The sequence below is a fragment of the Xiphophorus maculatus genome, chromosome 1 (assembly GCF_002775205.1).
Source record: "Xiphophorus maculatus strain JP 163 A chromosome 1, X_maculatus-5.0-male, whole genome shotgun sequence".
In the NCBI taxonomy this organism is placed as follows: domain Eukaryota; kingdom Metazoa; phylum Chordata; class Actinopteri; order Cyprinodontiformes; family Poeciliidae; genus Xiphophorus; species Xiphophorus maculatus.
The window spans coordinates 1,727,184-1,752,020 of NC_036443.1; the positions used below are offsets into that span (position 1 = coordinate 1,727,184).

Genomic DNA, 24,837 nt, shown 5'->3' on the forward strand with positions numbered 1-24,837 from the left:
TTGAAAGAAAAATAACAAAAAAATAAAAAGAAACAGAAAAAGAACATTTAAAAAAAGAGAGAGAAAAAAGACAGCAATAAGAGAAAAGGACATGGAGGGGAAAAAAGAAAACAAGGGAAAGGGACAAACAGGACAAACAGACATGTATTTAGTGGTCCAGCTCAGAGGCTTGGGTCTCCAAACTGTCCAGGTTTTCCACATGAAGCTCTGCGGTTTGCAGCCTGAAGCAGCGCTGCTGCCTCACACGTCGTCACATGAAGCAGAGCCACAGCGCTTCCAAATAAATCTACACTCATTTATTTCAATCACAATAACCAACAGAGTGAAAACAGAAAAAACTAATGACCTTCGAATCAACACAATATCTGAATTAGAGGCAATTTGAGATGAATATACAGCTACAACTGGCAAAAAAAATTCATTACATCTTAATATAGTTATAAAACTTGCTTTATGAAGTAACCAAATCATCATTTCTAAGCTTATGCAGTGCAATGTTCACACCGGCAGAGAGGTGTTTAACAGCTAAAACCTCATCTGACTGATTTAAGTCATCTTTCATCAGATTTATCTAATGAAACCTTTTTTTGGAGGAAGACAGAAAACCACTAAGCTTTAATCCATCTCCATGATTTGAATTTGATTTTTAATTAAAGTCTAATATAACTAGACTGTATAAAAATGAAAACTCTGTACTGCAGATTCACATGACTTTAGTTTTGCATTTCACTGTAAAAATACAAAATGTTACTAAGTAATTCTGGTTTACTTCCTAGTGCAAATATCTCAGTACACTTGAAGTAATAATGTAAATAAACTGGACAATTTACTGTGTTTTAATTATTCCTTTTCATTTCACCACTGGCATTTTCGTTATTCATGCAAATACATCAATTGCTTCAAATAAGGGATCTTCACTTCTCATGGTTACCGTAGTGATCCCACTGGTGATGTCTTCACCTACATCTAGTGACTGCCAAACTATCATATCAAACTAAAGGCACAAAAAAGCTAAAAAGCACCAGATGAAGAAGAAATTTATGATAATCAAAAATTTGAAAGATAAAAACAAACTGAAAAGTGAATTTACAATGAAGTTCTATGTTTGCTAGGTACGTTTCTAAGCACGGGTGTATATCATGTCAGGAAAATATGAAATTACGATGCTATTGCTGAAAATGCTGATTAACCTCTATTTTTCTAAAACTATAGATCAGATGTGGGCATTGCTGCCAGCTAAAATCATACATTGTCAATACACAGAGAGCAATCTTTTATCAAATCCTGTGTCAAGCAGTACATTCCCATTGTGATATGCTGCACACTAGTATTGCATAGTTATAGTGCAGCTCTGTGTCTAAGATAAAACAAGGCACCTTACTACATTTTAGTAAAGTACAGACTGGATGGGAGAGTTTTTCCTACGTAGGCTGTCCAAACAGTCGACTGGTGTCAGAGCGTCAAGTTCTTACCTTGATTCTCTTCAGCAGCCACTGCATGAGTCCCTGCTGAGCAGCTTCAGTGCACAGGCCAGGTCTGAACTCTGCCATGTTTTCAGTAATAGCTGCAGAGATTGAAAATAAATAAATAAATAAAAATCAGTCATAGAACATTATGTCTGCCAAAGAATGACTTTACAGTTTTTTTGGATAAATCTGGATGGAATGAAGCAGTGAGTGCATCTAAGAACCAGAAGGTTCTGATCTTGAGTGTTTACCCAATCTGATAGTTTTCCCCTTTCCACCATATCTATCATCATCAGAACTACTAAATAACTGGAAAGCAAAGGGCGCTGAATAGGAGATTGTTTTATAGAATTTGAACCAGCTGAAGCTAAAACTGTCACTTTAGGAGTTTTGGGTAAAACATAAAACAGTTGTTTTGTTTTTATCATAAATCCAAAACATATACATTTATGCACAGTTTTGACTTGATTACTGCTCTGAGTGTGTTGTTCTTTCACCAAATTGTCTTCTTTGTGAGTTTGTATGCTCAAGTTTAATAATCTATTACTAAATTAGTTGATGATTATTTCAATAACAGGTTCATCACGATTAACTGCTTCGGCTCAGAAATGTCTATAGAAACAGTTTAGGGTGCTGAATGTTCTGCACATGTGGCTGTGGATGAATTCAATAATCTGGATGAATGAGTGAGTACTTTTGGCATTATAATACACACTTAGGTTTAAATTTTACTGTTAATGCTGTGAAACAGTGGGATTTAAACTTAAATTTGATGTGCATATAAATTAGTGCTGTCAATCAATTGAAAAAATGTATTAGATTAATCACACTCTGGCGCCATGAGTAATCACAATTAATCACTATGTCTAACTTGTAGTTGTTGCACTGGGAAAGCCGGACTCCAACCAATTAAAACACAAGCAATTATTTGGGGGATTGTTTTGGCTCTTTTTTTGTAGCAGAAAGCAGTTAATGTAATCTCCCAGTACTCAATAGCAGCTAAGGGAAACGTATACTATATACCACAATACAGCTAGAAGCAAATTTGTTCAGGGGACAACTGACAGATAAGATATACTTTATTTTCTAGGTCTTGAGTGCACCACTTCTTTCTCATGCCGCCCTGGTTAACTACCCATATTAAAAAACTGCCATGTTTTCAAAAAATGTTTCAGAACATGTTTTATTCTCTTAAACCAAACATGTCTGAAGATTCCCAGTTTTTTAGGTTTGTATATTCAGGAAGCCATTTTGCTTTAAACATTAATTAATGTAAAAATGTCCCTCTCCATTCATTTCCTATGAATTTGAGCGATGAGGCAAAAGTCTGCTTTTGCCTCATCTAGCCTGCGTAATTCCTGCACGTGAAACTTTAAACTCATACACGCAGACCTACACACAGGGCTAGCAGCGCAACACAAGAAAGTTTAAAATGTTCAACTTTTGTTGCCATCTGCTGTTGCGGAAAACTTTCACCTTCTGCTGTTGTTCATCGATTCTTGTGCCAATTCCAAAACAAGCTGCTGTGAATGAAGTAAACTTCCGCAGGAATAGGTAGTTCAATTAATCTGTATTTTGTAATATTAATGCTTTAGAATTTTCAGATTAATGCCATGTGTTGAAGTTGACAGCTGTAGTCCAAACAATAATAATAATTAAAAAAAAACAGTACATGTGAGATTGGTTTGGAAATGGAAGTGTAAATAGTTTTGTGTGCGCTGTGAGATATTTTTACCTGATGTTCACACTGCAGCCTGTTAACAAAAAGGGTTTCCAAAGAACTGATGGATGGAAACCGCAATCTGAAATTCCAGATCAAACCTGATCTTATTAAGCGGATCGAGTATCAGTCGGGTGTGACTAATCTAAATCAAATCTGATTTTTCTCTCTGTGCGATTCCCCCAAATTATCTTATAATTCTGTGCTTCCAGAGGCCTGTCTCTGTAATTCATCCCTTCATCAGAGCAAATGGATGCTGGGAGAGAGTGAGAAAGAGAGAGAGACAGCAATGGAAGAATGAAGAAAACGAAGAAAGAAATGAGCAGAAGAGCAAAGTAGAGGAGAACAGGGTGGTGGACAAGTCAAAGATGAGGGATGAGAAACAGAGGGATGCTAGAACTGAGTGAGGAGCAGCACGGCAATACGGGGGAAACACAGCAACATCTGGAGAGATGGGCTGCAGATGATAGAGAAACGATGGAGAAACAACAACGGAGGAGGAGATAGAGCGCAGGGGTGCAGAGAGAGGAAGACCAAGGCTCTTTATCAGGGATTCAAACGGAGCAGACAGCATCCTGGAGGAAAGCAGGCCCAGAACAGAAAGCAGCCAAGGCAGACAAAAGGCTTATTCAAGCTTGGAGAGCTCCCTTGATAGCTCTCTCTCTCTCTTTTATACACACACATGCATACACACAAATTCAGAGGATGCGCGAGTGTTGCTCCTGCGATGAACGCCACAAACACACACACACACACACCCCAACAGCCCTTCTGACACACGGCCTCAATCTGGCAACAAAGAAAGAGAAATCATCTCGACGGACTCATTCAACACAAAAACAGCTGAGGGGCAGAAAAGTCGGATCCATGTGAGGCTAAACGCAGAGGACAGGACTTTTACAGTCTTCTACTGTCCTCGTTTTTAATGCTATTGAATGAACCAAATGAATGACTTTTAGGAGATTAAAGAAAAATACAGACTGCAGAAATATTTAGAAAAGAGCAACTAATTTGACCACGAGGTCCTACACTGTCCCTACTGGTCATCTGCATATAGTTGTTGTTAAAGGATTTGCACAGGTTTTCCCAAACCTGAACCTCGGGACGCAGAACAACAGACCTTAGATTGGTCCGTATTCAAGACTCTTCATTTGCAACCAGTCACCAAAAGCTCGCCAGTAAGCCTTCCTTAAAGCTGCAGTATATAACTTTTATTTGTTTTTTTTACATATTTGTTAAAACTGTCATCCTTGTAATAGTTTGTTACAAAACACATAATCTGTGGAACCGATTTCACCAATTTTATTGATTAATCAAATTTTTGGGAAGATTTAATTGTTGGAAAATCTGAATTTCTTTGTTCTCCAAAGAACTCCTTGTATTTCCATAGTTCAGATTGATGTCAACATGCCCAGGGCCACCATCTTGTTTGACAAACATGTTTTACAGCTTTTATGAATTTGGACTTTTTATTCAGGTCAACACTAATAAATATAGTTTAATACAAAATATAGGTTATTAATATAGGCTTTATTCTTATAAAGCCTATATTTATAAGAATAAAGCCTATATTTATTCTCGTAGTAATACGAGAATAAAGTCATATGACAAAGTCGGAGTAATACAAGAACGAAGTAGTAACTTTTACATTTTAAAGTTTTTTTCTCATTAAAACAACTTTTGTCTTATAACTTGAAGACATTCTTCTGGTAAAATTGTATCTTTATTATTTCAATATTACAACTATATACTCATACTTGCTCGTACTACAAATATTCATGCATCCTGGTCCTAATACTCCAACTCACAGAAGGGACGACTGACATAAAAGCTACTTTATAAAAATATGTTCTGTCATTTGTAATGTTCCTTTTAACAGAAAAAACCATAAGAAAGATGATTCAAATCAGAAATCGAGTGCGGTTTGAAAAAAAAAAAAAATCTTTTTATTTTGAAGCTATATTGCCCAGCCCCAAGAACATACCATATCCAAGTAATTTTTGGTGTTCCAAATGTTCATTTAGTCAATCATATTTTTACAATATTCTCTTTTTCCAAGAGAATATTATACGTTTGAAAGCAAAACATTTTTTTAATGTTTAGACAGCAGGGGGACATGCTGCTAAACCTCAAGAATACCAAACAGGTTTGTGTAACCCTGCTGTGTGACAGTAAAAAGGAAATCCACGAGGGCTTCCTGTCAGCCCTCTCCCCAAGCCTCAAATGGCAGCTGCTTAAAGACACAACTCTTTCTAGCGGTTCTGTATTAAACAAGGTCAGACCTATCAATTGCTCAGAATATTGAAGCAAGCTATTTTTATCCATTATGCAGTAAAAAAACTGTAGTCACTGCAGAACTTGCGGGGTGCAGTGAATGCCCCAGATTTCTCACAGATATATCTACCTTTCAGGTTTGAAATCTAAAATCACCACATACCATCTAAACAGCTTTTATCCTTGTCATATGAATATCACATATGAAATCAATTACATTTATTTAAAACTTTAAAACGTAATTGATTTCAGCAGAAAAGGTTAAAAAGATGATGATTGAGGAAAGGCTACAGCTAACTATAAGGAACAATGCAGGAGTACGACAATGTCCAAGGAGCTATCAAGTATTTTAAAGAGATAACTATTACTGCGTGGAGATTTCTTATTTTACAGGAAAATAGCAAACAAGTGCAGGGTGGAGTACCAAGGTAAAACCCAAAAAGGCAACACAGAATCTCCATGGAAACAAAAAGCCCAGCTAATGTGCAAAAACTGTAGTGCAGGAAGAAAAAGAGAGTACACCACTGCAGTGCTGTGCAAAATATATTCTGAGCTCAAATACTGAGACGAACAGTGTAAGCTGAACACAAGAAAAACATCTAGAATGTAAATAAAATATGTTATGATGAATAAAACAGACTCACTGCAGCAACTGGACAGGCCCTGTTAAAATGTGTTACATTTCTCATCTCTGCAATTCTGCTCAAAACATTATCAATGTTTGTGCAGCCTGTTTGTGGCTGTTACAGACTGGTTTAAAGTAAACAAAAAAAAAATAAAGAAAAGAAAAATCAGTAATCCAACATGAACCTCAGTAAACATGTTCCTGAGCTGTTAAACAGTATTTTACACTAGTATGGGATAATAAATCTCAGGTAAAACTGGAGTTCGACACTGACATAAACTTGGGTACAGAGACTGCAGGACTTCATCATATCCCACACTCATGTTCAGATTGGCATACTCACATCTGATAAATAAGAGCCAATCTGAATAATATGATGGATGCCAAGCTAATCCAAACCCATTAGCTTTGCTATTGAAGCTGCTGTTGCTAAGAAATTCTTTATGTAATAAAATGTTTTGAATTGTGTCAGTAATTTGGACATATTCCATAAAGCGCTGTTCAAATCACACTGACCAAGCAAAGCGCTTTACAGTATAGACATATTCACCCATTCACATTCACAAATACAAACATATATATACAGGATCCACTTAATGTAATCCAAGAAAATAGTTAGTCCACCAAAGTCTCATGTTCCAAATAAAGCATCGCCTGCCTCTGAAAACCACAGAAATTTCCAGAATTATTTCTCACAAGGTTTTCATTGTAATTTCTATTTTTTTATTTTCCTTCTCTTTTTTGCCATTTTAGGTAGTAAATACCAGAAATTTGCCAAGGAGTGATCAACATGTGGCAGGAGGATGCTGGAATCAAACCTACAACCTTTCAATTGCAAGACAACCACTCTACCACCACACCAGTCACACCCAGACATAAACATTGGTAGAAACATAAAGGGAAAATCTGGTGGAATATGGTATTGTTAAACTATATTTAAATAACTTATTAAATCCTTATTAACTCATTGTCTTAACTATTTTTAATCAAGGATTTTTTTGTTTTGTTTTCTGTATTTGTTGCACTTTCCGTGTCTTTACATTGACAATGTAGTGCAAAACTCTGTAATGTTCTGAACACAACTGTTGGGTAAATTGTATTATTAGTATTATCAAATATTTGTTGTATCATGTAGCCTTGTAGTTACATTTAGATAATGTTTCTGTGTGTTAAATAACTTTGATTCCTTCCTGAGGCTTCCCTGGGAAATAGAGGTGACAGCTACTCTCAGCAGCTGTTGCCCTGCAGGACTTCCTACAAGACAGAGGTGCTAGTTGCTCCCAGCAGAGTTTTACAAGCCTGACAATAAACTCTGCTCTGTGCTTCTTTGTGCTACAAAGCCGTTGCTTTGAAGCTATACAACGTGTCCGATTCGACGCCGTGCTTGGAGCAAAAGGGATCTAGAGTGTAGATAACATGTGTCTAGATAGTATATGTTATTTAGCGCTGCAACCATGTGATGAATTGTTAACCCCACCCCTTTAGGGTTGCAATGCTCTCTGTGATAGGGACACTGAAAGCAATAAAAAAGAGGAAGCAGGCAGATGTGTTTCAGAGCAGTTTGGAGATTTGTAACTGAAAGCACATCTCTGTCTGCTCTCCTCGCGAGAAACAAAGAATCTAACTCTCTTGTCTTTCCTGTGTTTGTTTAATAGGTGTTTAGACCTGACAACAACACAATGTAAAAAAATGTTTGAAGCTTTTCTGATAGTTTCTGATGTCCTGCTGCTGAAATAATTGCTCTCTGGAGACAATGAGTTGAGAATTGCAGTAATTTCTACATTTGTTGCTACATTATAAGATGATAAAAGTTGCTTGTTTACAGTAGAGGAAGTTTTCTTACCAAGCGTGTTGTAGATGCCATCAGCTTCTTCTTTCACTTGTTCATCAAGCCGCTCCATATTCTGCACCAGCAAGGCCACCACCTGTCCCTCTAGCTGCACATAAAAAGTTAAGACTTTTTACAGCAGCAAAACAGCAATATAACAGAAAAGAAATACAAAAATCAAAATACAGATTTTGCAGATGTAATTTTTACAGGTCATAAACCACAATCTTTTTTCTGTGTAGATGTAACCAGGTATAATTTAGAAAAGTTTTATGAATGCTGCTATTGCGATAGCTAGACAAAATATTCTGCTCAGATGGAAAGACCATTCCCGTATGCTCAATGGTTCATGGATCTCGTCACGTTCATAACTTACGTCTGAAACAGAAGCGTTATTTTGAGAACATCTCTAGTTTAAGAGGTTACGGCAACTCTTTCAAGAGTTATAGATCTAAAAAAAAAACAGTTCCAGCTGCATGTGAATACAAAGGTGGAAGTCATTTGTATTTGAGGGAATGGTGTGAAAGTGACACATCAGGCTTTAATGGAGGCTCAGCATAGAGTTTAGATTTATGGCCCGGTCGGGTTCAGGCCTCTGTGTGTATGATAAGGCTGTTTTCAGCACCGAGAAAATCAAAACAGAATCTACAATATAAAGTTGTGTTAATCTATTTATCATAGTCTAAATACAGTAGAGGACCAGATAGTTTAACCTGTTGAAACAATAGAGATAGAAAGTAGGGTGCAGAAGTTAATCAGGCTGTAGCAAGCACAGTGCACTGCATGAACAAGTTGCTCCGCTCCCATCAATCACACATCCCAGATGATTTGACCTTTTCTCACCTTGCCATTACAACAAGCAACAAGATGAAGCTGGAAGACGCTAAAAACAGGAGAAGTTACACCGCTTACTAAAACGGTGGTCAAAAGAACGAACGCAGTAAAATTGTAAATAAAATAATATCCTGGGTTTACCTCGGGCTTGGGGCCTATGGTTAGAGCTAATTAGTCGGATCGGATTGGGTTAAAGTCTAGTTTAGCACCTCAGTAACTGAATTGCAGCTCCAATTTACAATATTTGGAAGTGAGTGTTTATCAGTCCTCTTTTTAAAATACAAAGTATGGCATTCACACAGTTAAATTCTGCTTTCATACCAATCTGCTCAGTGTCTGTTCCTTTGTTACACTTCAGTTTTTAATTACATAGTCTGCTATGCTAATTATTTTTATGTTAAAATAAAAAAAACTAAATATGAAATTTAATCATTGATCTCTTTCAAAAAGAAGAATCAATTCATCTCTATAGAACAAAGTGTAAATGTAGCTAAGAATATTATTATGAATTGATTTTATTTTGTTAGTCATTTCGTATGACTGTAATTTCAAAATTATTTATGAATTTTCCTGGATGCCCCTTAATTTAAAATAAAAAGACTCCTCTGGTAAAACTCTGCCTTCTTTAAGAGAAGGCAGAGAGCAGTCGACAGTCTTCGGGGCAGATTTTACGATTCTCTGTAGAGTCTTCCTCTGTGCAGCTGGGGAATCACACACAGAGACAATAGCAGATGATGCTTTCAATAGAGCATCGACAGAAGGACACCAGCAGTTTGTGAGAAATATTGTACCTCCTGAGGACTCTCAGGAAATATAGTCTCTGCTGCACTTTCTTTAGCAGTTCTGTTGTGTTTACGTCCCAGACCAGGTTATCCTTGATATGAACTCCCAGGAAACGAAAGTTTGACACCCTCTCCACTGGATCTCCGCAGATGTTTAGAGGCTGAATGTTTGTTTTACTTCTCCTAAAATCCACTATGATCTCCTTGGTTTTGGCTGTGTTTAGGATCAGGTTGTTGTCTGTGCACCATGCTGTCAGTCGCTCCACCTCATTCCTGTAGGCAGACTCATCCAACCTGAGGCTCACTACAGTTGTGTCGTCTGCAAATTCAACAAGGGTGGTAGTCTGATGGACTGAAACATAACCGTGTGTGTACAGTGTGAAGAGGAGAGGGCTCAGCACACAGCCCTGAGGAGAACCAGTACTGATGTTGATGGCTGAAGAGGTATGGAGGCCCATTCTGACTCTTTGTTATCTACAATATAAAGTTGTGTTAATCTATTTATCATAGTCTAAATACAGTAGAGGACCAGATAGAGGACCAGGAAGTCCTTAATAAAACTACAGAGAGGATTCCCAGGTCTGCCAGTTTGCACACTAATCTGTCAGAGAGGATGGCATTGAAAGCAGAGCTGAAATCAATGAAGAGGATGCCTGTGTTGCTATCTCGGTGCTCCAGGGGGGACAAGACAGCATCTTCAATTGACCTGTTAGCTCTATACAAAAACTGGTGTGTGTCAAAAGCGCGAGGAATGAATGTCAAAATGTGACTCTGAACCAGTCTTTCAAAACATTTAATCACCAATGGGGTGAGAGCCACTGGTCGGTAGTCATTCAAGCAGGCGATGGGAGACTTTGTAGGAATGGGAACAATGGTGGAGGATTACAGGCAAGATGGGATTCTGGCTTGAGACAGGGACTGATTAAAGATTTTTGTAAAGACCCCAGTCAACTGCTCTGCACAGTTCCTCAGCACAGGGACACCATCAGGTCCCGCTGCCTTTCTGGGGTTGACAGTCTGTAGCGAGCGTCTCACTTCATATTCCTCCACCTTGAGGATAGAGGCACTTGGTTGCACTGCTTCATTCGAGGCAGCTGCCATTGGAGGCTCCGACTCAAAACGAGCGAAGAAGTGGTTCAACTTCTCCGCTAGTGAGATGTCGCCTGCTCCATGATTGGTTCTGTAGATGGTGATGTGCTGGATTCCCATCCAAACCTGCCTGATTGAAGAGGCAGGTTTGGTACTCTTGTAGTACCTTTTAGTTTTTCTGATCCCTCTCTTTGGGTTGCTTTGTGCCACGCTGTAGAGGTCCTTGTTCCCAGACATGAAAGCAGCGTTTGTACAGGTGGTAATAATATGACATGAAATATGTTAAATGAAATGTATATCATGTCACATGGAAAATCCTTATGTGCAACTCGCATGTGAGTTATTAGTGGAACTTTAGAATCGAATAACAGAGGCATCAAGGATTTCTCTATACAAGCAATGAAGACCTTTTAATTGGAACATATTGTACTACAAGATACTGGTCAGTATTTTCTGTCTTCTCAGGACAACCCAGAGAGACTGGTGGTTCAGGGACCCTTTGTGTGCTGGACTCAGAGACTCATGGACAATGGAGAATGTGTTGGGGGCCCTGAACCAGGACTGTGAGAAGCAGAACAATAAAATCAAAGGAACAACAACCCGGAACAACAATTTACTTCTGCGACCCGAGGACAAGGACTGTGCAACACTACGTTATCCTGTATCGCTGCTAAGAACTTGTTTAGTGTTATAATTCAAGCTTATCTCTACCTTGTTCAATTCTTGCCAATATGACCAATGATGATGTTGGGTGAAAATCATTGCAGGTACTGTGGTCTGCAGTTCCATTTGTGCCTGCGGGTGGTTGCCTCTGGGGCCATAGGAGAATTTTTTCCCTTGAACGAAAGATGCATAAACTGGGTTTTTCGATCCTATACAGGTGGAACTGTTGGCCATGGGACAGTAATGCACTGTAATTATACATTCACTGTAAGGTAAACTTGTTAACGATATATTGAATAAGATTGTAATTGTATTATCTACATTAACATTTTATCTTCACTGGTTCATAAGTAGACCTCTACCCATACAATTCTCTTTAAGAAAATCATTCCTAATTAGAAAATAAGTGTACTTATTTTAGGGGGGATATGTAGAGGAATATAATTATATTAATAGTTAAAAATTATGTAGTTTGGTGGTTTCACACTAAGATATGTTTTAACCTAAAAGAAATGTATTGTGTCAAATGGATTGGGATTATGTAAGAGCGGAAATACTCTTTATAGAGTTGTTTTTCACTGAGGAAATCTGGCGCCATAGAAGGTCAATTTGACCTAGCTCCCGGCTTCCCCTTGCGTGCGAAGCCAAATTGAGACGGGAAGAATATCTGGGAAAGAACTGTTTGGATAGATAAGAATAATAATTGGCTTGTTTTGCACCTTTGAAATGGAGCAGATGTTGGAGGTCAATAGGTCTTAATATTTCTAAGGAACTTCCAATACACATCCAGTGTAAGACGGAGCCAAATGAACTACGTAAATGGAGGAAAGCAACGCCATTGGTCGAGGCTTCCCAATACATACCAGTAGAGCTTGGACCCTATAAAAAACTGATACCAGAAGTAGAAGGCAAGAGATTTTGGGACTACTGTAACAATGTGTATGTGATGTTTAGTTCCGCAGATGTGCATTAAAATCTCTTCTCGTTTTGACTATGAGCAGATGGAGTTCCGAGTCTTATTTAACCTTTATTAATATACTCTATGAGTTTAGGGACCTTTAAATTCCTCCATACGTTCCTTTCTCTACGCAGCCACTGGACTTCTCTGGTCATCCATGCCTTTTTGTTTGGGAAGATCCGGATATGTTTTTTCACTATAACATTGTCAGCGCAGGTCTTGATGTAACAAAGAACACTGTCAGTCAATAATTCCAGGTCTGTATGTTCTCAAAAGTCCCAGTTTGCTCTTTCAAAATAATCCTTCAGCTGCAGAGAGGAAAGCTTGTGATGGTTCTTATGGTGGTATGATCAGATTTCCTCAGGGGGGTATATGCAGAAATCAAAAACAGTGACATGTGGTCAGACTGCATCAGGTGTGGTAACTGTTTGGGTCTATAACCCAATTTGATGTTAGAGTAGATCTTATCCAATGTACTGAGTCCTCTGGTAGCGCACTTTATATGTTGATGGAATTTGGGGAGCACTACCTTTAAGTTGACATGATTAAAATCTCCAGCAATAATGAAAACTGCATCTGGATAGCAGCTCTGTTGGTTATTAATGCTGTTATACAGTGTACTCAAAGCCGAATTTGCATTGGCAAAGGGTTTAATGTAAACAACAGTGATCATTATTATAGTGAACTCTCTAAGTAGATAGAAGGGTCTGCCTTTCAGAGTCATATACTCCAAGTCAGGGGAGCACTGGCTATCCACCGTCACAGTGTCTGTACACCAGGTGTTGTTGATATACACACAGACTCCGCTTACTTACAAGCGGTGGTTCATGTTTAGGCAAGAGGTGGTTCGCCCGACATTAAGTGAAACAATCCAAGATAATACCACCAGAAACACAGAAAAAGTGCAGAGCAGCTGTATCTCTGTGCATCGCCAAATAACAGAGATTTTACATTTTAAGGTTGAGGGGGAGGCAGGAGGACATTTGGACATTCTCAGGGCAGCTGTGACAGGAAGCGAGTGTTATCAGTCAAGTTGAGACTGGATACTTATAACCAAACAAAGATTGTGGACTGCCAGCAGGTGGGGTAAAAGTACTATTACAGATGAAAGAAGATGGACAGCCAAAGCAGATTTATATGCCACAGAGAGCGCCCTGAATCATTTTGATTTATCTTATCAAGGGTAACACCTGGCCTTCTGGCAGCAAAGACACCACAGCTGCAGGCACTACAGCAGCACAGAGGAGACAAATGGAATCACCCAACCAACCTCACTGCCCTCAAACAGCATCCCTTCGAAGAAGCTGTAAAGAACAGTGAGGTTGTGGGCGCTCCGTTGGGCAGTAAATGAACTGCATTTATATTATACCTCCACCTGGAGAGGCTGGCAAAGCAAGCTGAGCTCCTGTCTCACCCAACAGTAGGTAAGAAACCAATTTAGTCACACAAAATGTTTTCAGCTAGAAATGTTGATCTACTGTCTCATTATTAGTTATTATGTTCGATCAAGGTTAGTTAACTATATAAAACATTCAGCACAGAGAAAACAAAATAAATGCTATTAAAGGTAAATAACATCAAGCTATTTACCTTTAAATACGGTAAATAACTTGATATCCTCTAAAGGATATTTCTTTTCCAAAATTTAATTGTACACAATATGCATATCGTACCCTGGACAGAAGTTCAAACTGAATTAAACTTTTTATTTTTTGTGTTCAAATTGTCAACCTGTCACAGTGGCAGGTGCGTTGCTCCAATTCACATGCTACTTCATAATTTTATCCGCATTTGTTCAGTGGTGGGTGCCAATTTCCACCGCTTGGTTTCAATGCTCAAGTCAAGTTTTTGGACATGTAGCATAAAAAAAAAGCAAGAAAAGCAAAATATAAAATCTTTGGCAGTATTGCCCAGATGGAAATCATATTCCAAATGCAAATCAGATGCAAAGACAAATGATGCTGAAAAGTTAGTAACTGAAAGACAAAGACAAGGCATATACCAAACCAAGTGACACTGGCTTTAGAATCCACACCTGCATACATCAAAATCTTAATCAAAATATAATTTTCACATCCATCATGAAAGGCGATGGCATTTATTTTTAGACTGTAACAAGAATATAAAAGCTGCTTTCAAAGAGAATGTCAAATAACTCTTCAATGTAGATCTTTTCTGGATCACCAAGTTTAGAATAGACTTTTAAAGTTACACACCAGACACATATTGATTTTAAAAAAAGAGAGAGAACGTGTGCTGGTGCTACAGGAAGCTTTGCAAAAGAGAAGAAAACATTGAAGTCAGAAAATAACCTACATTTGCATGTGCAAACTCCAGTAACTCAAAGCTAACATAATACCTGCAGACGAAAAGTGTTCAACCTCACAGCTCAGACCTATTAGCCAGCAGAGATAAGGGGTCAGTCCCCACAGTAACAAACAAGACAGAGAATATTAGATGAAAAACTGCTGTGCCACCCATCACTTCCTTCCTCCGTTAAAAGGTAGAACTGAACATTATTGCAGTTTGACCTTTGTGTGAAAACATAATGGGATATCAACAATATTGATGCTCTTATTGAGTGGGTATCTGCTTGGTTCACAGACAGACTGAAGTCAAATAAACAGGAGCTAAAAATACTGTTTTATTGTAAAAAAAAAAAAGACTAGAGCCATATTAAAACATCACAAAGTTATAAATAAAAACTAGCTTAAGACTTCAACCAAAAAGTTTAAACTAAAAAAAACATTTTAATGTCAATGAGACCCAACCAAAGTCCTATTTTGTATTCACTAATGATGACCAATAATCCATTTTTCTCTGCCTAGTTTGGATCCAAAAGCACAGAAACTTAAGTATTGATCCACTGAGAGTCGAGTGATCAATAACAAAGACTGATGCCAATTTTGAACTCACCAGGGCGTCAATGAGGACTTCGGCTCCCTCCTCACTCTCATGGAGCGTGTCGATATCCGTCAGCTCCTGTAGCAGGTCCACCACTGCTATGGCAACATGTGGTTGACGTTTAGAAAAATAAAGACAATTACAACACATTTTCATCATTACATTTAAGGGGAAGACAAAAATGATTACATTGACATTAACATTTAAAGCTGTCCTTCAAATAGGAGAAACAATGTAGGCTTCATATCTGGGAAACTTCAAAAAGGATTCAAATGGTTAATCAATAAATGTATTGATTGATCAGGTCTAAATCCCTGCTTGACACAATGAAATGCTTTGGAAGTGTTAAAAAGCGACAGTGTCAGTTTTCCTTAAAAGTGCATGCCAATGTGCAATCTGAATTATTTCCACATTTCCCCAGGCACACCCCTATCATTTCTTCGCGCTACAGTAAAGATTTCCTGAGACAGGACGTCTCAGGAAACAGCCAATCATGTGTGGTTGACAAAAAATATTTAGCCAATCAGTATAGCTGAATTTAACATCTTGGGGATGCTGCATATTTCCAAAAAATAAAATATAAAATAAATTTCTTCCATGCTACAGAAAATGCAGAAAAGTTTTGGATCGCTATGGTGACGAAGCTGACGATGGTGACAACGGCAGCCGAGAGAAAGTTTAATTCTCCGTCTTCAATGACAACACGGAGGATTTTCCACATGGCTGCTAAGCTACAGCTCCGGCTCCTCAGCATGTTTTACTACTTTTAGCCTCCATACTTCTTTACTCTTTTATGTTGTTTACTTTTTCTGTTTATCAACTGCTGTCATTTGTTCTTTGCTGATAATCAGTTACAAACAGGGATTTATTTTATGCTTATGGTCTGTATATACATGTTACTGGCCCTTTAGTGGTACAGTTTCTTTTTCTTTTTTGGTCTCTCTTGTTAAATGTTTTCAACCAATAATGACAAAACTGCAACTGCAACTTATTTTGAGATTCCTAGTAATTTCAGAAAGAAAAAATGTCTGCAGACTTCCATTAGACGCCTTTTGCAACGCTAGTTATACTACATGGTTATTTGTCTACAAACCAATAACTTTAAGAGTCCATCTTCTACAAGTCTTTCAGATGTTTAAGAACATTTGACTCCCTCATCACATCTCTGATGTCTGAAGGTTTCTCCGTCAGTATTTTAATTGGTCTTTGGTTTGGGTTTGAACTGGGCCACAGCAGAGTCTTGACTCTTTTCCTTTACAGCCACACACACACTTGTTCTTATTATTCTGTTTCAAGATCATATTCTAGCCAGGCTTTAGGTGTCGATTGGAACGGTGTCACATATATCGATGACTTTAGCTTCAGCTGCATGGTATTCAGGCCTGGTAGTGGCACCACAAGCTGAAATCATCACTCCTTCATTTCACTGCATGACAGCTGGAATGAGGAGTTTGCACCTGTACTGTATGCTAGTCTTGATTTTTACCAAAAGTGGAGCTGTTCACTCAAATTCTGCTTCACAAACAGGTTTGTCCTGGAAATGCTTTGACTTTATAATAATTCTTATAACTACATAAACTAGGGATGCATTGATTTTACCCTCTTTAAGAAGAAATAAGAATTGCATTAAGGTCCCCCCCCAGTCTTTTTGCTGTTACCATTTATTAACTGTTATTATTACTAGAAAAGGGAACATCACTTGATGTCACATGTTAAACTAGCTTTGGCATTTTAGGATAGATGTTAGCATATTTATAACAACTGGCAATCAAAAGCCATCAAACCCAATGTGTATTTTCTTTCTGATATGAATTTTTAGCAAGAAGAGCTTTCCAAAATGCTACCAGTATTTCCAAATCCAGGATATTACCTGGTTGAAAGCTCAAAAGGATAAAACAGAACAACTCTGCTTTACTTTGTTCAGCCTTCCTGTTATTTGCCATCTCTCTTTCTCTTGGCTTAAACAAACTGAAAACATCGAATAAAATACAGTATTCTTTTAAATAGCTTCTTCCATTCTTATGTTTTGTCTGGTTTCATTTTTTTAGCTGCAGATGCATCCATTGCTACAAATGATCAAGCATTCACTAAAGGAATGTTATGTCATTGTATTTTTGGCCATGTTTATTTCATTAAAAAACTTATCTGTATTTTTCTATGCGTTTTGTATAAAATTAGCTTCCGTGCTTACATGAAAAATCGGCAGAATCTGTCAATAGATCAATAACAGTAGCCCTAATTGTGATGTGTTAAATTTCATTAAATCGCAAATTCTGTAAATCTCTTGTATCCTGATTTGTACAAAGCTTAGAGATAACAGCTGGGACTGTAACTGTGACAGACAAATTTTCTTCAGAAATCAATGGAGCTTAACAACCCTGGAGGAAGACGATAAACACCAATGTGTTCTTCAATAGCTATTCAAAAGGATATCAGTGTTTTCATGGCTCAGGAGGCCCAGCAGTGAGTGGACGGCGTTAAGCTCCACCAGCAGGTGGTAGAGATCCGGCATCGTCGCGATTACATGCATTTCCTGGATGATGTCATTCAGGTCCAGCTCTGACTCCATAAACCTGATCAAAAACAAAAGGAAAATGTCCTACCAGATGCTTTTGATTCTGCCCAAATATTACACATTAACTTGCAAAGAAACAAAGTGTATGACAGTGAAGTGAACCAAAATGCGTCATTGGTGATGGTCTTACTTCTCTGGATTGTCTGGAAACTTTATCCTCAGCTCCTGGTTTTTGTATGACCTTTTCTCAAAGGTCAGAATCATTTTCTTCACTGAACTCTCGTCAACCGGCTCTGCCTGTTTGATTAGTTCAGGAGTGAGAAAGAAAAGATGGGAAAAAAAGACCATGGAGGGAAAGAAAAAAAAAAGGCTTTTATTGAAGCAGCTGTTGCAATAGCAAAGGAGCCATCAGGGTGACCTTAATTATGTGAGAGGAGCACAGGTTTTTTTCCCCAATCTGGGGGATATTTCACTGAAAAAGGGAATCCATTTAACCTCCTGATGGCTTAAAAGCCATAAATTGCTGGGCAGATAATGACCAGTTAGGACATTTCAACTGGCTGACATTATGGAACAATGCGGCTCTTGGCTCTGAGTACCTCTTGACAGTGGGAATCTTTGAAAAGGCTGCAGAGTGGGATTATAGGAACCTAATTATAGAGGTGGCAGTTTTCAAATGTCCTACACATGATGATGGCATTGGTGACACCAGAAACTCTCCTGGCTGAACCGTTTCCTTTTCCTTGTGGTTGTTTCAGTAACTTTTTAGGTCTCACCTGAAAAACGAGCCAAACTAATACATGAAAAAAGCTATAAAAGTTGGATTGTATTGCAAATAAAATAGCGGTACTGTTCAGGTTTTCACACAAACACATTTTTTTATATAAAATAGATAAATTAAACAACAGGTGTATCTCCAAACCTCAGGCTTTCTATGCATTTTTCATGAGTAAACTGCAGATATTTGCAGAGCTCTCAGCCTATTTTTGACCTATTTTAAAAGTCAGAAATACTAAAGTTAACTAAGAGTTTACAGCAAATACTTGTAAAGAGGTCAGGTATTACATAAATAGACAGTAAAAAAGAATGGACTGACAGTAGGTGGATAAAGTCAGCTGACAGACGGACACACCAACTAGCAAAATACGGCAAAGAAAGAAGTTTAAAAATACATTTTCTTCTTCATATTTATCCGAGATTGAGGAAAATACCTTAAATTCAATATTTTTTTCCAGACTCTGTAGGAAACCTCCAATAATAAGTAGATACAGTGGGGGAGTATTTGATACACCGCTGAGTTTCCCCACTTACAAAGAATGAAAAGGTCTGTAATTCTCACCGCAGGTACACCTCAACTGTGAGCGACAAAATCTAAAAAAAAAAGATAATAATTCCCCCCTTCAAAAAAAAAAATAAGAAAAAAAAATCACACATTTTATTGCAAGGAATAAGTGAAGTAATGATCTCACACAGGTGCAGCTCCAGGTATTGAGTGGAGGATAGAAGAGGCTTCTTAACGCTGAACTAGCAGGACTGTGAGAGCCAGAGTTCTTGCTGGTTGCTAGGCAATCAAATACTTATTTCATTACATAAAATGTTAGTCAACTGTTTAAAAATCATGCAAAGTGATTTTCTGGATTATTTTTACATTTTGTCTCAAGTTGAGGTGTGCTTTGTACTTTTAGCTGAGACAGTAAGAACAATTATTTATTATCAAATAAGCCACATTAAATAATTATTCAATGTCTACTATTGATTTATTTAATAGGAGACATTTAAATATTGTGTTAACTTTAACTTACTCATGTGGAGAAGGTTATGGATTCAGTTTGAGTTTCTGCTGATCCAGGAAGATTAAAGAACAGAGGCACCGACTTTTAGATTTTAAATTCCCCAGTAAACATTTCATCTTTAAACTTACAAGTGAAACCCCCAGCAGAACGTAAGTCATTTTCCTTCATATTATCTGCAACATCACGGAATAGTTTCAGGATATGTGCAAAAAACAGGTGTGAAATTAAAGGTTTGGACTTGAATAATGCTATGAATATTAGCAAAAAATTTCACTTGAAAAAAACACACCTGAAAATATATTTTTTTTACCTTTTAAAAGACTTTGGTGTGCAGTATTGATTAACCTCAAGAACTAAAGATAGGACCAGAGTGAGAATGAAGACTAAGCCTGCCAATGAGCAATTAATCATTTAATCACATGATCAATTAAAATGAGTTCAATCATATCCATTCTGATGATTAATATTTTTTGAAGGGGAACATTTACAGAGACATCATAATCCATTTTATTTATGGTTTCAGTGTGGTATGGTTTTTATTTTATGTTGAATTTATTGTTTTTGGTTGTCATGTTTTACTTTGGATATTTAAAATATCTTCCAGTTCCAGTGCTAAGTGCTGGTTACAAAATTACAATTTATTGATCTCTTAAAAAGCAAAACTGGCATTATTATGTGATAATCAATATATCAATATATAGAACAACACAAAGACCAGAGTCGTTGGGGGAATATTTTTCTTATATTTTTTTTGTGTTGTATTTATATTTACTTATATTCTTATATTCTATATTCTTATTCCTTGTTTCTTGCATAATTTAAGGTTTTGGTTACTCACATTTGGTGTGTACCTTAGTATTTAATTTGTATTTTGTATTCTCTTGCACTTTTGCTTACTGTGTGTTATCTTTGTTTTTTGCCTGGGAGCTGCTGGTAACTTCAATTTCCTGAGGGAGTCTTCCCAAAGGATCAATAAAGTACAAGTCTAAGTCTAAGTCTAAGTCTTCTGTTCCAGGATAAACTAAACAGCATGGGAGTAGACCCGCACCTGGTCACCTGGATCCATAGTTACCTCACCAACAGGCCGCAGTATGTCAGGCTGAAGGACACCGTGTCTGACACTGTGGTCAGCAACACAGGAGCCCCCCAGGGCACAGTGCTGGCCCCTCTTCTCTTCACCCTGTACTCCTCTGACTTCCACTACAACTCGGAGCTGTGTCACATACAGAAGTATGCTGATGACACAGCCATAGTCGGATGTATCAGGGACGACAGAGAGTAGGAGTATCGCTGTCTGGTGAGGGACTTTGCTCTCTGGTGCCACACAAACCACCTGGAACTCAACACCGCTAAGACGAAGGAGCTGGTTATAGACTTTGGGAGGTCCAGACCAAAGCCGAGACCAGTCGAATTAGAGGGAACTGAGGTTGAGGTCGTGGACTCCTACAAATACCTCGGGCTGTGGCTGGACAGTAAACTGGATTGGTCAAAACACACTAGCCACCTGTATGGGAAAGTGCAGAGCAGGATGTACTTCCTGAGGAGACTGCGGTCCTTTAACATCTGCAGCAAACTGCTCTGGATGTTCTACCAGTCTGTGATTGCCAGTGTCCTCTTCTACACCGTGGTGTGCTGGGGAGGGAGCATATCCAAGAAGGACACGTCCAGACTGGACAAACTGACCAGGCGTGCCGGCTCTATGGTCGACATGAAGCTGGACTCTCTGGTGACGGTGGCAGAGGCGAGGACACTGAACAAACTGCTGGACATCATGAACGATAGCAGCCACCCTCTACACGCCGTCATCAGCAGCCAGAGGAGCCTGTTCAGTGACGGACTGCTGCTTCCCAAGTGCCGGACCAATAGATTTAAGAACTCTTTTGTCCCCCATGCCTTCAGACTGTACAATTCCTCATTGGGGGGGGGGGGGTGACACAGGACAGAGGGTGGAAGGAGTAGTGACCCCTTGTAGTTTTCTCCATACTTATCAGGTCAAACCACATAGTGCAATACGATATCACTGGTCAATCTATCCGCCAAATTCTTATATTTTTTTTGTGTTGTATTTATATTTACTTATATTCTTATATTCTACATTCTTATTCCTTGTTTCTTGCATAATTTAAGGTTTTGGTTACTCACATTTAGTGTGTACCTTAGTATTTAATTTGTATTTTGTATTCTTTTGCACTTTTGCTTACTGTGTGTTATTTTTGTTTTTTGCCTGGGAGCTGCTGGTAACTTCAATTTCCTGAGGGAGTCTTCCCAAAGGATCAATAAAGTACAAGTCTAAGTCTAAGTCTAAGTCTATTACTAGAAAATGGTCTTAATACAGTATTAGTATTTATCACAATAATTACTGGGACAATTTATCGTCAAGCAAGATACATATGTTATCGTGACAGGCCTGCTGGAGAAATGACTTGAGAAAGTAGAGTCATTCAAAATTACACAGTTTATACCATATGAGTACTGAATCATGAGTAGTTATTATGTTTCACCAGGACAATTTTTACAATCACACAATATCTGTGTTTGGTGCGATGGAGAAAAGCAGAAGATGAAAAATAAGAAAATGCCAGAAGTTTGAGACTATTTCAAACTAATGATGCACCAATCAATCGCCTATTAATCGGAAATTTATTTCTTAACGCTAACAGGTTTGATGATGACAAAACTTATTTTTTATATCTGGTGCATTAAATGCATACTGCAATAGATGTGTTGCTTCACTTTGTTTTACATATGAATTTTGTCAAATAATAGTAATATTTGTAATACTGAAATAGTAATTTTGCTCACCTCTGGTTCTTCCCCATCCTGGTCCATCAGTTTCTCTAAGATCATCTTCCTGTCTCCAGTCGGCTCTTCAGTTTCTTTCATTTCAGCTCCTCCCTCTCCTCCTCCCACCTCCCTGAACCTGGCTGCCTCCCTCGGTCCCACACCTTTCTGCTGCTTTCCTCCTCTGGAGTTGTCGTCTCCTCCTGCAGCTCCTCCATCCTCTCCCCTCGGGCGCTTGGCTCCTCTATCAGGCTGAAGGAGAACAACATTTAAAGTTACATTTATTATTTTATGCTACTAAGACGTTTCTTTCTGACTGGAATCCCATTATTGGCAACCAAACACTTCTTATTGCAGACAAGTCTGCCGCGTGTCTCCACTGGTATTTTTGTCCATTTAACTTTTACAGTGAGCTCCAAGTAGGCCTGACCCAATAGCACTCCTTGCTGGACGATAAATCTTCCCTGAAATTATTGCAATAAACAATAATGTCGCTCTGAGATAATTTTCTAGTAACATAATGGCATAGTGATGTAAGAACACATTCTGAAAGATCCATAAACTTAAAATTCTAATGAATGTTTAACACTGGAACTGGAAGACATTTTAAATATCCAAAATAAATTAACAACAACAAGTAAAATGATAATCATTATTATTTAAATAATAATATAAAGTCTCTATAAAAAAATTGGCCTTCAAAAAAAGGGATAGTTAAGACCAAAGCACCAGACTGAAGATTTTCTGTCATCCAATTTTTGGTTAAAGAGAAGAAGAGAAAAATAATAAATCAGGCAAATGGAAATTATTGAGTTTGTTTTAATTCATCAAGCAATTAACTGAATTATTGAAATATTGCTTATTACCACAAGTCTTCTGAGACTGGAAGACTTCCAAGCCATCACCCTAATGTTTATTTACCCCCACAGATTATCGGTCAGATTCTAGTGTTTGGCATATTGTCTTCAAGTTTTTCATAATAAATAATGCCTCTTAAAACCCACTCAACATAAAAACTGGACCACATGTAGACAACTAATCAGACACCATTATGAACACTCACAATTGCAGGAAATAGCAGCTTGTCACAAAACAGTACCATGAGAGAAAACTCCAGTTTTATTTATACAACACATTGACTCTTTCTCTCAGTTTACTTACATCTTCTACCTGTAAGCCAAACCGTGTTTTGTAACAAGGTTTCTCTTGCTACTAAAGTATTTTCATTAGGGATCCACAATATATCTGCAAGTAACATGTTACTGGCCAATGTTGGTTATTCTACATATTGACACCAGAAGTAAGACTGGGCCTATATTAAAAACCAATGTCTTTTTCCATCTTGTTTACACTGCAAATACACTATAGAAAATGACAAATAATCTGCTGTCAAATGAGATATGAATTGACAGGGATATTCTACTTCTTGTAGTTATGAAATTAGAGCAATTTTAGTGTAACCGAGATTTAAAAAGGGCAAAAATGGTCCTTTATTGATACTTCACAAATCAGAAAAAAGTTCCACCAATCCCAAATGTGGTTTTAAATATTCTGCTATTAGAACACAATAATTCAGTCCAGGTTTGAAGACTCTAGGTGTTGTAGTTTTTTTAACCCGAGTAGATTAAAGATGCGGAAGGTAGTGAAAATTAGGTAGAATCGCCCTTTAGCCATTTACCGAATCGGAAACCAACTTCAGCTTCGTGTTCTGATCTATTTATCAGTCGCATATAAAAACTCAAAGTGAAGGGAGAAACACCGGGAGGCAGCCTGGCTTTGCTTTGAAACTCACTCAGAGAGAGAAGTCTGTATAGACTACTTCAAAGAGTTGGAAGAAAGAGTATAAAATATTAGGAGTGGGTCAACACTTTATACAATTATGTATATTTGTCGACATTGCAGAAAAAAATATGAGGTGATAAATAGAGCCAGGTGGTTCTAATTAAGTTGTCTGAAGTTACAATGAAACTAATGCATGGCCGATTTGGCTTTTAATATTAGACATTTATAGATGATATACAAAGAAAAGGACGTAAATAAGGATTAAATAGTAGTCTGCTCTCTGGTTTGTTACTGCAAAGCTGTTACCTGCAAACAGTTCAAGTGGATACCGTCACTAAACAAAAATTCATCCGCTATAAAGACAAGAGTGAATACCTGATAGTTCAGGAGCTCTCCGACATCCATTGTTCCCTGGTTGCGTCCCTGTACCGTAATATAACCGCGTTTAAATGTGAAATTCTACACGATTAGCTTTCCGGCTAACAACAAGCTACCAACTGAAACATGCCTGCCGTAAAGCGCCACTGTGTCTTCACATTTTGTCGTAAACTGCTTTCTATGTCGTAAAGCGCTGCGAATAAGCTTGACTTTTTTTGTTCCTGTGTAGGCAAAGATCTAAACCCAGTACATTAATTATTTGCTCAAAGTCAATGTCTTGCTTAGCTAGTTTTCAAAGTGGAAAATTTGCAAGTCGTCAAGATCTTTTAGATGAAGTTAGTTATTTTACTTAAAACAACAACAAAGAAAAATAAGTTCAACTGGCTTAGGAATCAAATGTAATGAAAAAGCAGAAATGATCATGTCTTCTCCAGTCATTTGCCTT

General features: G+C 37.9%; 1 protein-coding gene across 1 annotated transcript in view; it reads right to left on the reverse strand.

Moving 5' to 3' along the window:
- The window catches only part of ctnnbl1 (catenin beta like 1), an 81,498-nt gene extending 56,967 nt beyond the window's left edge, over positions 1-24,531 (reverse strand). The window contains exons 1-7 of the mRNA XM_023334349.1: positions 24,390-24,531; positions 22,254-22,484; positions 17,849-17,955; positions 17,577-17,716; positions 15,156-15,253; positions 7,929-8,022; positions 1,473-1,564 (exon numbers count right to left, since the gene is read on the reverse strand). Coding sequence (XP_023190117.1) covers positions 1,473-1,564; positions 7,929-8,022; positions 15,156-15,253; positions 17,577-17,716; positions 17,849-17,955; positions 22,254-22,484; positions 24,390-24,419 — 792 coding nt within the window. The 5' untranslated portion in view covers positions 24,420-24,531. The remainder of the gene's footprint in view (positions 1-1,472; positions 1,565-7,928; positions 8,023-15,155; positions 15,254-17,576; positions 17,717-17,848; positions 17,956-22,253; positions 22,485-24,389) is intronic.
- Between the last annotated feature and the right edge of the window lie 306 nt (positions 24,532-24,837).